The sequence below is a fragment of the Silene latifolia genome, chromosome 6 (assembly GCF_048544455.1).
Source record: "Silene latifolia isolate original U9 population chromosome 6, ASM4854445v1, whole genome shotgun sequence".
In the NCBI taxonomy this organism is placed as follows: Eukaryota; Viridiplantae; Streptophyta; class Magnoliopsida; order Caryophyllales; family Caryophyllaceae; genus Silene; species Silene latifolia.
In genome coordinates, this window is record NC_133531.1 from 13,970,645 (window position 1) to 13,987,767 (window position 17,123).

At 40.8% G+C, this 17,123-nt stretch overlaps 1 protein-coding gene and 1 pseudogene across 1 annotated transcript; both read left to right on the forward strand.

Annotated features, from left to right (window-relative positions):
* The first annotated feature begins 1,255 nt into the window (after positions 1 to 1,255).
* Positions 1,256 to 8,546, forward strand: LOC141586421 (bifunctional protein FolD 1, mitochondrial-like; annotated as a pseudogene).
* A 1,373-nt stretch (positions 8,547 to 9,919) lies between these two features.
* LOC141586422 (ubiquitin-fold modifier-conjugating enzyme 1) lies at positions 9,920 to 12,855 on the forward strand. The gene is made up of 2 exons (XM_074407631.1): positions 9,920 to 10,462; positions 12,542 to 12,855. Exons 1-2 carry the CDS (start codon positions 10,068 to 10,070, stop codon positions 12,672 to 12,674), a joined length of 528 nt encoding a protein of 175 aa, XP_074263732.1. The 5' UTR covers positions 9,920 to 10,067; the 3' UTR covers positions 12,675 to 12,855.
* The last annotated feature ends 4,268 nt before the right edge of the window (positions 12,856 to 17,123 follow it).

A 17,123-nucleotide genomic window follows, 5' to 3' on the forward strand; every position in this document is an offset into this window, starting at 1 on the left:
GAAGACTATTATTTACATAATAAAAGGAATATATTAACAATATATTCTAACACAGACTAGTTTGATTTCAGTTTAAAACAGGGTTTAATATTGGGTTGCGAAAAAAAAATGTAATTAGCAATATTTATTGGTAGATTTGTCTAAAATATAGGCGCGATTTGCTAATGGTGTTTGGTAATCAAAACGATTTCAAATTAAAATTGTTTAAAATGACTATTACGAACATGAACAATCTACTATTTCATACTATGCTTTTTAGTTTCTGTCCATCTTGCTTCAGACCGCAAGTTTCGTCTAAAATAATAAGACCTCTCACAAGTGTGAAGCACATGGGTGGTGGGACACCCCCATGTGCTTTCCCACTCACTCCCTAAAATGGGTTTTTTGTGAGAGGAAACGGTATTCGTCTTACATTTCAGACGAATCTTGCGGTCCGAAATAAAAATTTATGTTTTAGTTTCTACCAAACACCTCAGACAACAACATATTAATTAGTCAAACATGCTGAACACTTTTAATATGCCAATAATTTATCAATGTTATTTACCAAATACCCCCATCGTAAAATTTTAACTCAATTAGTACGCACAAAGTAAAAAATTGAATGCTCCAAAGTGAAAAACTAATAATTAAACTTTCACTTAATTTTGCAAATATTTACTTAATTTACTATTATTAAAATTTATACTTTTCAAAATAGTGAGTAGAATATTAAAAAAAGAATATAAAATTAAATTGAATGGAGAAACATAATTACTCTAGTTTAAAACAATGAACTTAGACCTGATAAAATTGACATGACCCAAATAACTCGACCCGCGCCTGAAATAAAGACCAGAATCTGGCCCGATACTTGAATTGACTCGTCCCTATTCAACCCAACCAAAATTGTTATTATCACGTACTGATTATTATACCAAATAACTTGATAACAACCCACCTAAATATCACCTGAACCCGAACTGACTCAACTAGAACCCGACCAAATTTACCTATTTGCCAGGTTTAAGACTTGTTCTTTCTCTCTTAGTTCAAACTTATTTCAGTTCAGCTTCATTCGGTTCAGAATTAGTTCAGCTTATCTATTCACAAATTAATTATTACTTCGGTTTAGTTCATTCAGTTCCGTTCAGTTCAATTCAGTTCAGTTCCTTTCATCCGAAAAAAACAAGGCCTAAGCCCATGAAAAGCCCATGAAACTTGAGATGAAGGCGGAAAAGGTCAGGCCCAGCCGCCTAGTAGGCCAGGAGACAAAGAATTTGTTCTCTTCTTTTCCTAATCATCATCATCTCTCCGTCTCTATCGCCCACCTTTTAGTCAATTTTGCTCACGAGGCAGCTACACTGTATGTTCTACTTCTCTATCTTTGTATTTTTCCGTTTCATTTAATTCTTTACGTTTGATTAAAATAAAAACAATCCGAGGATTGTTACAATATGTACAAATGTTTATTAATTGTAAATTGAATGTGAAGTCGCTGTAATTTTCCCGTCAATTTAAGGTCTTTGTAATAAATGAGGTGTACAAGCATTACGAGGCGGGTTTTGACTCTTTAAGGTATAAGAACCATTGATTGAGTCTCAACCGTCACCATAAGGTTTTGGTTGGGATGGTCTTCTGACCGATGTTAGGGATAGCTCAGTTCCATTGATGTTTGTTTAGTAGAAAGTCGAATGGTACTACTACTATTTCAGAAATGTTTGAATTTGACTTGCATAGAATGAACAGCTTCATCCCCAGGTTTATGCCATATTGATGATACGGAGTAGTAATGTAGTATACATTTTAAATTTCAAGATGTTATAATCAGGGGCGAACCTAGAAATAAAATTTAATTTTATGTTTGCGAATTTTCCCCTGGTTATTACTGGTAGAATAAATTTCCTAGATTTTATGAGTTCCTGAACGAGCGTGTTTAAAAACCTTGCCTTTGTCAAAGGATGGCAACCCACGTCCCACGATTAGATTTTGTCATGACTTGTGAATGTTTGGAAACTTTAATTAAAGAATCATGTGTTTCCTATTCGCATTTTGTGATACGTACAGCGATAATGTGATGCTGTTAAATAAATGGTTAGCTTGGGTTTGATGCAGAATGAGCAGTATGATTGACAAAAGGTGTCTGAGGAAATTTTTTAATAAATCAATTTGAAGTAGCTACCGCAAAGCCTGGTGTTTTGATTTATCAGGAAGAAAGCTGAGAGTGTTGGTGGATATGTTGCGTGGATCTTCAGTGGCATTGCGAGCCAGTGTAAGAACTTGGAGGGGTTTCTGCACTTTAGGGAATGATGCAAGTTGTCGAATTCTATTGTCACCGACTCTTGTGTCCCTTGACATACTTGATGATTGGAATCTCAATGCTGACTGCACCCCTCAGGAGACCCTCTCTGCTTCGAATAACTGTATGTCCTGTAGTCCCTTATCTATAATCCCATATTAATTTATCAGTTGGAGATTTTGATCCATCTTTCGTCAGTTTTTTTACCATCATTATTTATCATCATAAGTTTAAATGTTTAATAGTCTATATGAGGATGCTTTTTGGATGGGTAATTTATATTGTAGTGATCAAGAGTTTGACACTAAGAAAATATTTAAGGCGTTGTTTGAATAGGGGATTTTGGAGAGAAAGGGATTTGGAGAGAGAATTTTCATTGTTTGGGTAGCAAAATAGGAGTGGTGGGATTTGGAGGGGAGGGAAAATGGATCCCTCCATTTCCCTCCTCCAAGGCACAACGTTTCCCCTCCAACAAAGGAAAGATTTGGAGAGAACCCCCTCCCCTTCCTTTCCCTTCCTCTTTCCCCCTCCCCTCCATTTCCTGCCATATTTGGTATCCAAACACGGTTCAAGTGTGTGTGTGCACATAAAAACGAATATGCATGCATGTTCCAAATTTTTGATGAATCTCATGTGTGATGGTGCACCTTGTTGTTGGTGCTTGTTGAACTTGTCATACACTCCATCACACTTTGGTGGTTAAATGATATCGACTTCGACTCATTTTTGGAGAAACTAGTAGGCAAAGTTGATCTTTGTTGACCATTAAAATCAAACATGAATAAAGACTTGGGATCGAGGGAATGCTCTATGTTCCATCTTCTTTTGTAGTTAATTAAGTGTGTTGATAATTTAGAAGATGGTACAATAAAACCCCCGTATTTTGGTTTGAAATGAGGTGTCCAGGTGTCATACCCATGACATAGGTTTGCGAGGGATTGAGGGAATAAGAACAGTCGGAGTAACATAGGCAAGTGCTTTATATGGAAATACTTCAGCTGACTCAAATATTTATAGCTTCTTTGAATTTTTATCTTGGTGATCCAAACTAAGAGGGAGTAATTAGAATAATACCCATGTCTGAGTAACGTAATTGTTTTTGGTCCTGCTAATAAACAGCATGGACGGGCATATGCATGGGGAACAAGATTGAACATATTTTTGCTAGGTGTTAAATGTCCTGAAATATAGTGAATCGGCTGCATTTACTACTAATGCCACATGGTGGTAGAGTTGTAGTCCTTCAACACAAGTATGTACTAATCATGTTACATCCGGCATCATTTGTATATTTGGAAAGCTTATCTTACTCTAGAAGCATATCCACGACTTTAGTATCACCTATGTGCACTAAGTATTAACGAATCAACAAAGAACAAATGAAAAAGAGCTCATGTCCAAATATCTTATGTCACCAACACTCATACATACAAGTCTTGCATAAAATATTTTTTACATCTGAGATATGTAGCCAAGACATAGAGATACAGTTGGTACATATTTTCCCGCTGACGTGCTTGTATCATATGGTCCATTTGAGTGTTCCACTCCCATCCATGTGGGTGCTTTTTATCATTTTCACGATTTTGAGATTTTCTAAAACTCGCACCAACTTATCACTTTAGATGGGCCTATTGATTCACTTGTAGAGGCAAATATGACAGAAATACCCTCACTCTGTATCATCCTTGTTACATCTATTAAAACTTGGTGCCCTAAGTAAATGGAGACAAATGAGTGGAACAGAGGGAGCATCATATTAGGCCGTTTTCAAAGAATTTAGCAAAATAGGATCCTCGTAGGACTGTGGAAGCAGGGTATGAGAAAGAACTGCCACTTTGCATATGGGTTTATAGTGGGATTGCAATTGGTGCCTTGGTGGAGGCGGGTATTGCTCTTCAAGTACAAAGCCAAGCAGACAGGAAAAAATTTATTAAAACCGCATCTTTGTGCGCTGAGGAGCCTGACATGTTTGGTAGATTAGCTGGCTAAAGCATAGTTTCACCACTTAGTGGACATCAGCGGTTCCAACATTTTTTTAGACATAACATGCTAGCCGATTTAAAAACATTTTCTTTGGAACTCCAAGAATTTGAACCCCTGAATCTCCAATAGCAGGGAAATAAGCACTAGCCAACTGCTGTAGCAAAACAGGCTGCCTCTACCACAGCTCATGCACTGGAATTAATTTATTTTACACAAGGTAAGGATCTAATGAAGAAGCCAAAGAGTAGTTAGTCGAGCGGCAGTTTTAACCTTTTTTTTCCTTTCACTTGTATGTGAGGAATAATACACGCCTTCCCAAATGGCGTATTTTTTATAAACCTACCACGTGAAGTGGCGGTTCTTTGTCGACCCAAATTCTAAAGATCTGATCTTCTGTGTACCCTATTTTGCTAAATATTTTTGAAACCGGCCCCAATTTGATAATGTCTGGACATTATTTTAAAAAAAATATATATTTCTGTTGTGGCACCAACTCACCACATATGTATTAATCTATATTGGTGTCATTTCTCATTTCTGTTTGGTGTCACTCAGTTTCTAATTGTAAAAAATCGCAAGATGTTTGAGCTTTCTATTCTGTTGCCTACTCATTTTGCTTATACTTTTGTAGGACTTTCAGTCATAGTTTTTTGAATATTGCTGCAGCTAACCAGCTGTCTGCTGCTTTGATTGATGGAAAGACCATTGCTGAAGACATCAGACGTGAGATCGCTAATGAGGTGAGCAGAATGAAATCTGCGATTGGAAAAGTTCCAGGATTGGCTGTAGTTTTTGTGGGTCATAGAAAAGATAGCCAAACCTATGTTCGCAACAAAATCTTAGCTTGTGAAGAAGCTGGATTCAGATCTGAAGTTGCAGAGTTGCCGGAATGCTGCTCGAAGATGAAATTATCCGTGCTTTGACAAATTTTAATGAGAATCCAGATATTCATGGCGTTCTTGTGCAGCTTCCTCTTCCTGAGGTATTTCTGAACTCAGACTAAATTTTGGATTGAGAAGTCTTTTGGTGGTAGTAGAGATCTTTTGAAACCCCTGTCAAATCTAATTTTTTTTCTTTCTTTTCATTTGAATGTATTTTCCATTACATTGTGCTGAAAATTGTAGGTAGCTGATTATCTAATTTTGCTTTCATATTTTATGTTTTTTTTTTTGCTCTCTGAAGTCCTCACAGTGAAGCTAGAATTCCCATTTTTGGTAGTAACACTTATGAATCGAAGATTTAATAGCAGAGAACCAGAAACATGTTGCTCTGGTAGATTTTAAAACTAAAAGAAAGAGCTTTTGTACTTGTTTTGTTTCTGAATGTCTGAATTAATAGTAATTTGTTGCTGTAGCATTGCTGAAGAGTAAATTGCCAATATTAATTTGGCGGAGGATGAGGGCATTAGAAATTGGAAGGCAAATGTGAAATACATCAGGAACCTTCAGTTATAAGTGTGTTTGAGAGCTTTTAATAGCTCCGTGTCTACCTCTTTTTATCACAGTTATGAAACTGATAGAAAAGATCAAAGCTCCTATTAAAGTATGGACTTTGTGGCAAATCATGGCATTGGAGAGAACTAATACTACTGATATTTTTCAGTTGACTCCGGTGCTGTAAAAATTCAGAAATTATCTTTCTCTGACGGCAGCAGCAAACATTATATAGTTCTTTAAAGATGTGCTTGTTTCCTAATGTGTGTTGATGTGAGCCAAATTCCCCTATTTTCTATGTGAAGCATCATTCTCTACACTATGCTTAGGGTTGGATAGTATTCCTAGCTTCGCTATGGGAAAAAAAAAATAGTGGGTGATTTCAATAGGGTGCCAATGAACTTTAAAGGAACTTCATATAGAAAGAAGGAAAATAAAAAAATGGACCATGGAAGTGGTTGTGTGGGAACAGGATGGGGAAGAGGCAATGGTGAACAAATTTATAGGGAACGAATGAGGAGACTCGCCTGGCTCTTAAGCGGAATTTTGCTTTGGGGGGGGGGGGGGGGGGGTTGCTGTCCCGATGGAGAGGAAAACTGGACAGACGAGATTGATACGTATTGGTGAATGGAGAAATAACAACAAAGCTAAGTAAGCTTGTAAATTTTTTTCTACTAGGCTATGGTGGACTGGTGGGTAAAGTTAGATACCCCTTCACATCTTCTTATCCTGATCCCATACTTGCATGCTTATATTAATTGTTATTGAACTACCAGTATTTGCCTTTTCAAATATTTTAGTGGCTTTAGTTGATTAATGGGTTAACATGAAGAATTGGCAATGGAGTAGGTTTTTTTGTTTTTTTGGTGTATTAGTGCTCTATTTTTGTAGATCATCCTCCATCTGTATTTTAAGTCCTCCTTTTGCATGCGTGCTTGGTTTGTTTTTCATTTACTGCTAAACCAATTTCTCATAATTCGTTGACTTTGGAATGTGGTAGTGTTAGAAATATTAGGAGTAGCAGCAAAAAATAGTGCTAATAAATAACAAACTTATGTGGACAAAAGGATGTTTGTGGCATGATGAAGGTGACTGTACTAAAGTCGTATTTGCCACGTACTCTACACGACTCTCTGACAATTGACTCCTGGCTTACTCAACCTTTGGTTTCGACGAAGATGGAGATGAGAACGACCAAGATAGTTGCCAAAGAGAAGGAATGAATATTACTAGTAGCACTTTTTTTTAGCGTCTTATGAAATGTGTGGCTTGATTTATTTAGAGGTAGATTGAGTCTAAACAGAACTAATAAGGAGACGGAAAAAAAAAAAAAACAAGGGTAGTTTATGACCACAATTATTAAAGGGAGAATAATGAGGGAATGAGGGAGTAAGGGTCGTCATTTTGAACTCAATTATTAAAAGTAAAAAGAGGAATTAATGTGTATGGAGCACACCGTCTCCAACTCATAAAACATGAAAAATGTGAATTGTGGTCAGAGGATGTAGTTTTCAATGCAATCTTGTTGATTATGGTTCATTGGAAAATAACCGCTCCATATTTTCAACACGTGTTAAGAGTGTATATGTCCGACCCCCTTAATTACAGTTGATGATAACTTTTTTTTCTTGTGTAGTGCTTTGATGAGACAAAGATATTGAGCATGGTGCAGTTAGAGAAAGATGTAGATGGGTTCCATCCATCAAACATGGCAAACATAGCCATGAGAGGAAGGGAGCCATTATACATTCCATGCACTCCTAAGGGCTGCATTGAGTTGTTGTTGAGGTCTGGTGTGGAAATTATGGGGAAAAGGGCAGTTGTGATTGGCCGAAGCAATATTGTTGGATTGCCGATGTCCTTGCTTTTGCAGGTACACCATGATTGTAGTTCTATTTGTCGTAAAAGTCAAATATCTTAGGTAGGCGGGAAATGGGGAATAGGGATAAGGGTCAATTCTTGGAATAAAAATTAGGTACTTCGTACATACTAGAAAATTTATCATCATCATTAATAAAGTTGCATTTGCTTTAAAATATTTGCAGAGTTTTAATTTGATTTTACTCGACAGAGATACCATGCCACTGTTACTGTTGTACATGCATTTACAAAGAACCCAGAAATGATTGTTCGTGAGGCTGATATCGTGGTAACTGCTGTGGGTATACCAAATCTTGTTCACAGGAGCTGGCTTAAGCACGGTGCTGTAGTTATTGACGTTGGAACCTTTCCGATAGAGGTAACGGCTTCTATTTTAGTAAAAAAACGGAACTTTGAGTTTCAGCGTATTTCTCTTCTAGTAGCTGTGAAATTTCCTTGTCTGGATTCACTGTGAAATCATTCACAGTACATTCATTTAATCGGAAACTGGCTTAGGATCCAGAGGTTGTCATTATATAATGACGGTAATTGCTGATCAACAAAATGATATCATGAGCTCATGACTTTGAATGTAGCTGATAGATTTGTCATTTTATTCTCTCTTTTCATTTATCTCACACTGCTGCATAATCTCCAAATTGTTTCAGGACCCAACCTCGGAACATGGTTATCGTCTCAATGGAGATGTTTGCTATGAAGAAGCAGTGAAGGTGGCATCTGCAATAACACCTGTGCCTGGAGGTGTCGGACCTATGACTATAGCTATGCTTCTGTTGAACACCCTTTACTCTGCTAAGCGTGCTCATAATTTCCAGTGACAGTCGTACAGAAATCCCAGGCTTTCAGGGAGTATTTGATGTACGCCTGTTAACCTGTTAGACAGTAGCCATACCCTATACTGATTCCACCATCTCCAGAGGGGAAGTTTTTGCTCCTTTCGACATCTGCTCTTTGGAGAGATTTTTGTGTTGTCCGTGGACTTTCAGAACAGCTGAGAGACACCCACATTTCGCCTCTCAAAATGCACGAAAATGTATCATAGTCTTGCACGATATTTACCAAGCACTCGATTTGGCATTCAGTCATAAACTAGGTTTGGTGCCTTGTGAAGTCCGAGTTGTATGTAAATTAAACAACAGAAGATTGTTTGTTCTTTCTTTATCCCATCTCTTTTCTTTTTAATCTTTATATTAACATAAAGATTGTGATTGTGGCATAAATGAGAGAAGCAAGAACACTTAAATACGATGAAAAAAAAAGAGAGAGAATTGGACTATGTAATTAGAGGTGGCAATTGGGCCAACCGGGTCTGGTTTTTGTCGATTTGGGTCATGTCAGGTTCATGTCAAACTACCCTTTCGAGCCGAGTCAGGTTCTAGTAGGCAATATCAGGCCGGTCATTTCAGATCAATTGATGTATCAGCAGGATATTATCAATGTTAGTTACTTTATCGCATTATTTTAAAAATTTTACCGTTTTTAGTTTTCGACCATTATTTGGTTTGATTATTTCGTTATTAAGGCAAACTTATCAAACTAAACATAATCGCTTTCATTATGATCAACATTAAGCTTAATAATTGTCGGGTCATCAATCTAATCGGGTTAATATCGGGGTCACTGATCATTGCGTCATATCAGGTGTTAGATTGCGAAAAGGCCGGGTCAGACCAGGTTGGTTTCGAGTAGAGCTGGCCATCAGCACGGGCTGACCCGGCCCAACCCGAACCTGGCCCGCTTCGACTCGTTATTTTATGCAACTTGGTCTGACCCGACCTGGCATGGCCTTAGCCCGGCGTTAACCCTGGCCTGGCGGTCAGCCCCCCCCTACCTGCCATTTTAGCAAAAATAAAAAATAAAAAAATTAAATGGTAAGGCTCGTGACCCCCTCGGGTCTGGCGGTCAAGCATATCGGCCCGCCAAGCCCGCCCCTTGATACGGCGGTCGATTAGGAAAGCGACCGCTTTACGGCACTGACGACGTCTGGTCTAGTTTCGAGTTGTTAATTTTCAGGTTAGGTTAGATCAAGTTTCAACAAATGAAATTTTTTATTTATTTTAAACGAAAAAGGGAAACAAAACGGAAAGGCGATGGTGTAATAACGATTGTGTAAAACCGTCTTACTTACTTGGACAGCTTTTGATCGAATAATAAAGAGAGGCCAGTCATAAATGCGCGGGTAGAACATATGGAGCCACTGGATTTATTGCCCACTTGACTATGCTGTCCTTGCCTTTATTTTTCCTGTACACAACACTCAAAGCCAGAGTAAGGGTATTTCTGTTCAAGTCAAATAAATCCAGTGGACCGGTAGATTTTACCCGTGAATTTATGCATACCCTAAAGACAGCATGAAACTGTAACTCTATCACTTACGAAGTATATTTGATTGTCTGCGTATTGACCAAAACACCATACAAAGGGTTTTGGGCGAAATCAAAAGAGAGAGAGAGAGAGAGAGTTAACCAGTTCAATCAAAACCAGCAACAATGGAGGAATGGGATAATCGAACAAAATCAACCCTAACAAAAATCCCTTTACTCACCACCAAAGCCGGTCCAAGAGACGGAGCAGCATGGACACAACGACTAAAAGAGGAGTACAAGGCATTAATAGCTTACACATCGATGAACAAATCTAATGATAATGATTGGTTCCGTATCACCGCTGCGAATCCCGAAGGTACTCGCTGGACCGGCAAATGTTGGTATATACATAATTTGTTGAAGTATGAGTTTGATCTTGAGTTTGATATTCCTGTTACTTATCCTGCTACTGCTCCTGAACTTCAACTTCCGCAATTGGATGGAAAAACTCAAAAGATGTATCGCGGTGGGAAGATTTGTTTGACTGTTCATTTTAAGCCTCTTTGGGCTAAGAATTGGTAATTTTTTATTATCTTATCTATTTTAATTCATGGGATTTTCCAATTCGCGTGTTTTGGTAGTATTCTGTGTTTTTAATCACCCATTGAAAACGCCAGGAGTTTGTAGATTCACCCATTGATATTTCACCCTCTAAATTTGTGAGTTGGGTAAACTTGTTTGGTTCGCAATGTCGGACAAATTCATGTGGATTATTAGTTAGCAGTGAGTAGCTAAGCTAATTACTCCATTTTGTAGGCAGTAATTCATGTAGATTGATAGTTTCCCCAATTTTTAGTGAAAAATGGGTAACCTGAGAGTTTACATATCAAGAGAACGATGTGAAATTGCATTGTGAACAAGGAAGCAAATTCAAATACTTTCTCCGTCTCAATCATATGTTTTATATTCTTTGTGAGGTATATTTTAATCAAAGATAAATAAATGACTGTGACGTAGGTAGAACATTATTTTACAAGAGTTGAGCTTTTTTAGAGAAATGAAGAGGTGTGTTGGAGAGGTGCAGCTGTTTCAATGTATAGGGTTGGAGGAATCGGTTCATTGCTCACCTTTTAAATCGTTGGCACTTTAATGGACAGGCACATACATTGGGTTGTATATTGTAGGTCTAAGATCTTCTAGACGCAGTATGGTTTTTGAGCGTATCCTATTATCCAATATATCCCTTAATTCATTTCGGGTTCTTTGAGTTCTCTAAGCTATCCGTCTTGGTTTTGTATGACTGTTTTATAGTTTATACAACTAAGGTTATCCAATGCACCCCTAATATATTTTGGGTTCTTTGAGGTCTCTACGCTATGATGCTTTATGAGCTTATCCGATAAATCCCCTTATACATGGTCTTAGACAACTGTTAGTGGTTGTATGTCAAAAAGGGTATTCTCTTTTGTCGAGATGTTCTATATGGATTCTCTGCAATTGACAGATTCGGTGCATAGGTTACCACATGGAATATAGGCCAAACGAAGCTTGTGTTTTGGCAAGCTGCAAGCTATAGGATCATGGTCTCTTAGCATGTCATTTTGGGAGTTGAAGGGCTTGTTTGGATACCCTTGTATAGTTGTAGGAGGGAAATGGAATGAGGGAGAATGGATCAATGTAACTCTACTTTTAAATCATTCTTTTCTTGGACGGATTTTATTTTTAGCTTGTTAGCGGTAAAAAGGATATCTCCATATCCCTCCAAGCCACTTTGGTAACCAAACGATGCAACTAGTCTCTATCCCTTTGCTTCCCCTCCACATCCTTCCCACCAAACAAAGGGTAAATTTTACTTATAAGCTAAGTTCAATTCTTATATTGAAGAAATGCACCTCACGCTCTTAACCCAAGGATTAGCAAGACACTATCTAAAATAATTCGATGTGCCTTGTAGATAGCTACAACTAGCGAGGCACAATACTACACAATTTTCATACTTTTTAATTCCAGTTCTTTTATCATGACCTTCTCTTTGACACATTATCCATGTCATTTGCACATTTAAATGTCATCTCTCTTTAAAATTCAAAAAGGGCATTATTGCAGAATTTTTTTTATTGAAATTTAGAAATTTGTTTGCAAAAACAGTGCACCTTGTGTCTGTGATGCGCATGTCTTCGCTTTGGACTTTACGCCTTGTTACTATGGGCCATTGTTGCCTTGGTGCGCCTCGTGCTTGTTAAATTTTAGGTTTAATTCATTAAAAAGCTTAGTTTGCGTATCAATGCACTTGTTATGTTGCCAGCAAAAGTATTTGCAATAATGATGAGATGTTGTTGACCTTGCATCTGGCATTTGAGAAATTTTGGCATGTGCGACTTTTTCTCTCTGTTTTTTAAAAAAGAATTTAAAAAATTTGGTCTCCCTTTTTTATTCAAGTGAAATGCTGGATGACATGCAATCTTGCCTTCTGACTGATTCCTATCTGTTTCTGGTATAGACAGCAGACAAAGTAAATGCTTGAAAATTGAAATTCCTATATACATTGACTTGTTGGCTGAACCTCTATGTTTGTTAGAAATAAGAACGAGTCCCAGCGTGAGCCGTCATCTGTCCTTTGACAGTCAACTAAAATCGGGTGTGGTTTAATTGTGCAGCCCTCGGTTTGGAATAGCGCATGCTCTCTGTCTGGGCCTTGCTCCATGGCTTGCAGCCGAGATTCCAGTTTTGGTAGATTCCGGTATGGTCAAGCACAAGGATGACGTTGCTGCCTCGTCCAGCGACTCTTAGTCCATTCCATGATGCTACTCTCTTTCACCTCTTCTGGAGATTTTGCCATACTTCACAATAATCCATGTAATGCTATAATATGTTAACTGTTTTCTGTCGAGAAAGAATTAGTTCAAGTTGTGAGAACCTCAGTAATGCTGATGACAAATATTATTGGGTGAGTTAACACCCTTTTGACTTATTCCTTGTTTACAGATTTGAAAATATAGTCCTACTGTAATAGAATGGGGTGAAGGGAATTCCGGGATGCCATTATTCTCGGTAACCTGTAAGGAAACTGAAATTCTTTCAAAACGTATGCAAATTTCGAGGAAGAACGGTCTAGTATTCCGTCCAAAGAATACCATAACGCAAAACTCGAAACATACTATAGCTCGAAAATGTGTCGATAATTTCATCATCTCGTTTTCATCGTTCCATATTCAGTTATTCAGCCATTGTTTTTATCATTCAATTTCACCATTCATTTCTCTATATTAAAACGTCAGCATTCTTTTCCTAAGGGAGTAGGTCTCCTGAGAGACGGTCTTTTAATAAGCTTTATTGAGAGACTATTGTACATGTTCCGGGCTTGATTCCAGAGCAAGTATAGTTACCACCCTTGGCTTGTTGAATGATGTCTTGAGTTGGATTCTCCTTTGGTCTCAATCGTTCCTCACGGCCTCTCCAGCAACAATGAACAGGCGGGGGCTTGGCTTTGTGCCAAGCGTACTCACTCCGACGCTCAAGTCGGTAAACTTAAGAGATAAGTTGTTACTTACATTTGAATGTGTATTGTAGAGAGATAAGGAAGATATTACCAGATGAATAGTGTATTTAGGTTTAGTTGTGGATTAGTTGGGATCCTTTCCTCAATGAAGGTTGATGAGTATTTATAGGCTTTCACCTTTTGTCACGTAGTGGCCAAGTGGCCAAGTGGCTGGCGGTGGAAAAGGCGATCTACCCCCCGGTAGGGGGCCTATGGTGGCCGGCGGATCTGTTGGCTCGCCGAGGGGTCTTGGATATGAGTACGCGGATATGTGTCCATTTGGCGGGTTACCATCCGAGACCGGTGACAGGCCGATGGGTGCATCGGCTAGATTGTCCAAGTCGTTGACTTCTTTGTGGATATCTTTGACCTTGCTCAATCATGTTGACTTGGTCGGTGCGAGAATATGCCCCATCAATTTGCCCCAGCGTAGTCTATCCGTGGTATGGGCTCGATGTATGTTTGAGCGTATATTCTGCGCAAGTAATTTGTAAAAAATTTTCCGCATCGGCTTCTTCTGCGGCGGCTTCTTTTACCTCGGCCTGGTCTTTCTTAGGCCGTACCATATCCCCCTCCACATGGATGTGTAAAGGGCATCCGATGTGGAAAAGAAAGTGATATTTGGCCGAGACCAGGGTTGAGAGTCCGGTTGTTTTTGATTGCCCCGCCGGCGCTTTTTAGCTTGGTTGATTATGTGGCGGCGGAGAAGCGGATGCTTGGGAATTTGTTGAGGAAGGTGAATAGGCAAGGAGATATGAATAGGCGTGTTGAAGACGCTTGGTCACTGTTGCATTGATTGACGTCTAACTGTTGCAACGATTGACATCCCGTGGTTGCATGTCCGACACGTGTCGCACGTTGATTGGTTGGACGCTTCATGGGCATTTTACGATTGGTCCTTCTTCATGGGCTTTTCCTATAAATAGGGCGATTATCCATGAAATTGGCCACCAATTTCATTCTCTAAAATTTTCCTCTAAACTTTCAAGGGTTTTCTTTGTCTTCTAATCTTCAGAGTTGTTACTCCGGTGAGCGTTTTTTTCAAGGTAAACAAACAAACTTCCTTCTTATTTTGTTAACTATTGCTATCATGTCTTCGTCGTCGCTGGTACATTTGGTACTTCGCATCGGGGGTCCTAGGTCTCCTTCTCCGAAGTTGATCCTCGAGTTTTGGAGGAATGGGATGACTCCGATGAGGTTGATGACGATTTTGGTGATGATCTTTGAAGAGGCTCGCCCTAATGAGGGAGAGCGGCGTGTTATGGATCACGGCGACGCTTGTAAGGTCCGCCTTGACCGTGCTTGGACCCATAAGCTTGCCCGTTGTTCGGCGAGAGATTATTCGAGGACCATTTCTTCTTTGGCGAGGGGTACGAGATCGTTATTCCTAGGGAGGGTCAGGCGGTCTGTTGTCCTCCACCGGGTCATCTTGGTGTATACATGCGGCATTTGGAGTACGGGCTCGGTTTCCGCTAAATGAGTACGTTATGGCTATCATTAGAGCCATGAACGTTGCCGTTGCCCAACTACACCCGTTGGCCATGAGGACCATAGTCGGTTTTGTTTGGCTGTGTCTCTTCAAGGGAGAGGCCCCGACGGTAAATTTATTCCGTCGGCTTCATTATCTCCGCCATCGATACCTAACCGTGTCGGATGGTACGGTGTGCAAACGGAGCATGGTTATGCTTCTGTTGACAAGCTTACCTCCTGCAAGGATTTGGAGGGATCGGTGGGTGTACGTTAAGGTCTTGGGATGACTATCCATTTGCCTTGTTCCTTCCGACCGGTTAATTTGCGGTGCGAGACTAAGGCGGAGCGTGATAAGTGGGTTTCATACAAGAAGCTCAAGATGGATGCCAGCTGTGTCTACCTTAACGCGGATGAGAAGGCGCGATGAGGCTCTTTGAGGTTGATGAGAGTGGGTTCGAGAAGATGGATTCCCAGACGCTTGAGATCATTCTTGAGGATGAGCCGCTTTGCTATGTCGGTCTCATACCGCCTAGCTAGCGGGGTGAGTGGGGTCGGTGCAAGGCCCATCATTGCTCTCAATGTTCTTGTTCTTCGAACTTTGATTTATTTCTTCCACCTAATTCTCGCTTTGTTTCCTTTGCGGACCGCTTTGGGCGGACACATGCGAGAATATCCTCAGGAGAATGGGGCTGCACAAAGATAAGACCGTTGCTAAATTGCATCCCAAGGCTCTAACTCATGACCGCGGGGACGTCGCCGAATGAGCTTATGGACCGGGTGAGACGCTTGAATGCGGTGGAAGCCCGGCGAGGGTCGTTAGTCAAGTCGCGCCGTCACGCGAAGAACAAAGTCTTCGGCGGTGGTGGCGTCGACATCGGTTCCACCCCCATCCCCCCTGTTCGAAGGAGACGGTGGAGATCGTTTACATCTCTAATGGGGATGATTCTGACGAGGAGGAGGGGTCTCCCCTTGTCCGTAAGAGAAAGCGGGACGACCTTTACCGCCGTTGCCTGCTGGCGACGAGGAGATGTGCCCTTCGGCCAAGAAGGCCAAGCACGTCTGCATCGATCTATCCGGTGGCTCATATTTAGCCGGTTCATCGGGCGTATTGCCGATGATGAGCTCTTGGCGTGTCGATGTATGTTGATACGATGCTTTATTTAAATTTTGTAGATCGGCCATTGTCGATCGCCGCTCTGTTGGCGGCAAGTGGAAGAGAAACCCGCGCAGCTTGGTGATGATCATGACGTCGCCATTGGGTCTTCATCCCGAGAAGGTTTTCCTTTCCCGACCGCATGAGACTAGTGATCGAAATGTCACTATTGACCCTTCATCCCAGAAGGTTTCCCCCTCTCGGCTCGTGGCGCGAGGTGCGAGGTTGGTCGAGGAGCTGGCGAGGTGGAACGAGCTGGCGGTGCTCGCGTTATAGAGCAAGAGAAGGCCGTGGCTCGGTCCGCTCTTGAGCTTGATGTCACTAAGAAGGTGGCGCGAAGGCGAGGTTGGATCTCCTCAATGAGCGAGAGGCTTAGGGGGAGGCCGAGAAGGCGCTCTTGGCCGAGAGAAAGCTCGGGGAGGACGCGAAAAGGAGGTCCTTCTTGAGAGAGCCAAGGCCGAGGCTGCTATGGCCGAAGGCTGCAAAGTTCTTTGGAGAAGTGTGACCTTGTTCGAGGCATGCCGACCTTTATCTCCAGCAGAGGAATGAATTTAGGAGCAAATTTCGAGATCCGGGGAAGGTGATCGAGCAAGGAGGCCATCATCAGGCAAAAGGAGGACGACATTGAGATGCTCCAAACCAAAATGCTCCCGATTTTGTGTTCCGAATTAGGGATCCGGCGGCATTTGCCGGGGAAGTAATTGAGGAGCTTTTTCCTCTTGAAGGTTCCTTTCCGTGGGACAAATACGACAAGCTGTTTGACGATAAGCTCGAAGCTAAGGAGAGAGCCGTGGAGGAGAGGGTCAAGGAGGCGGCGAGAGTGAAGATAGAGCAAAAAGCGGCCGAGGAGGCGCGACTATCGCCGAGAAAGCTAAGGCGGCCAAGGCGAGCCGATTGGGCGGCGATTGAAGGCTGCCGAGGCTAAGGGCCTGAAATTTCTGGCCGAAATTTCTTGAGGAGCTATTGGGTTGCCCCTTGAAGAAGGTCTTTCTATCGGCGGCGATGGCGAGCAACGCGGACATAGGAGATGATATCCGTAGCCTTTTGTCTTTTGGTTTGTCCTTGTAATTACTTGTAA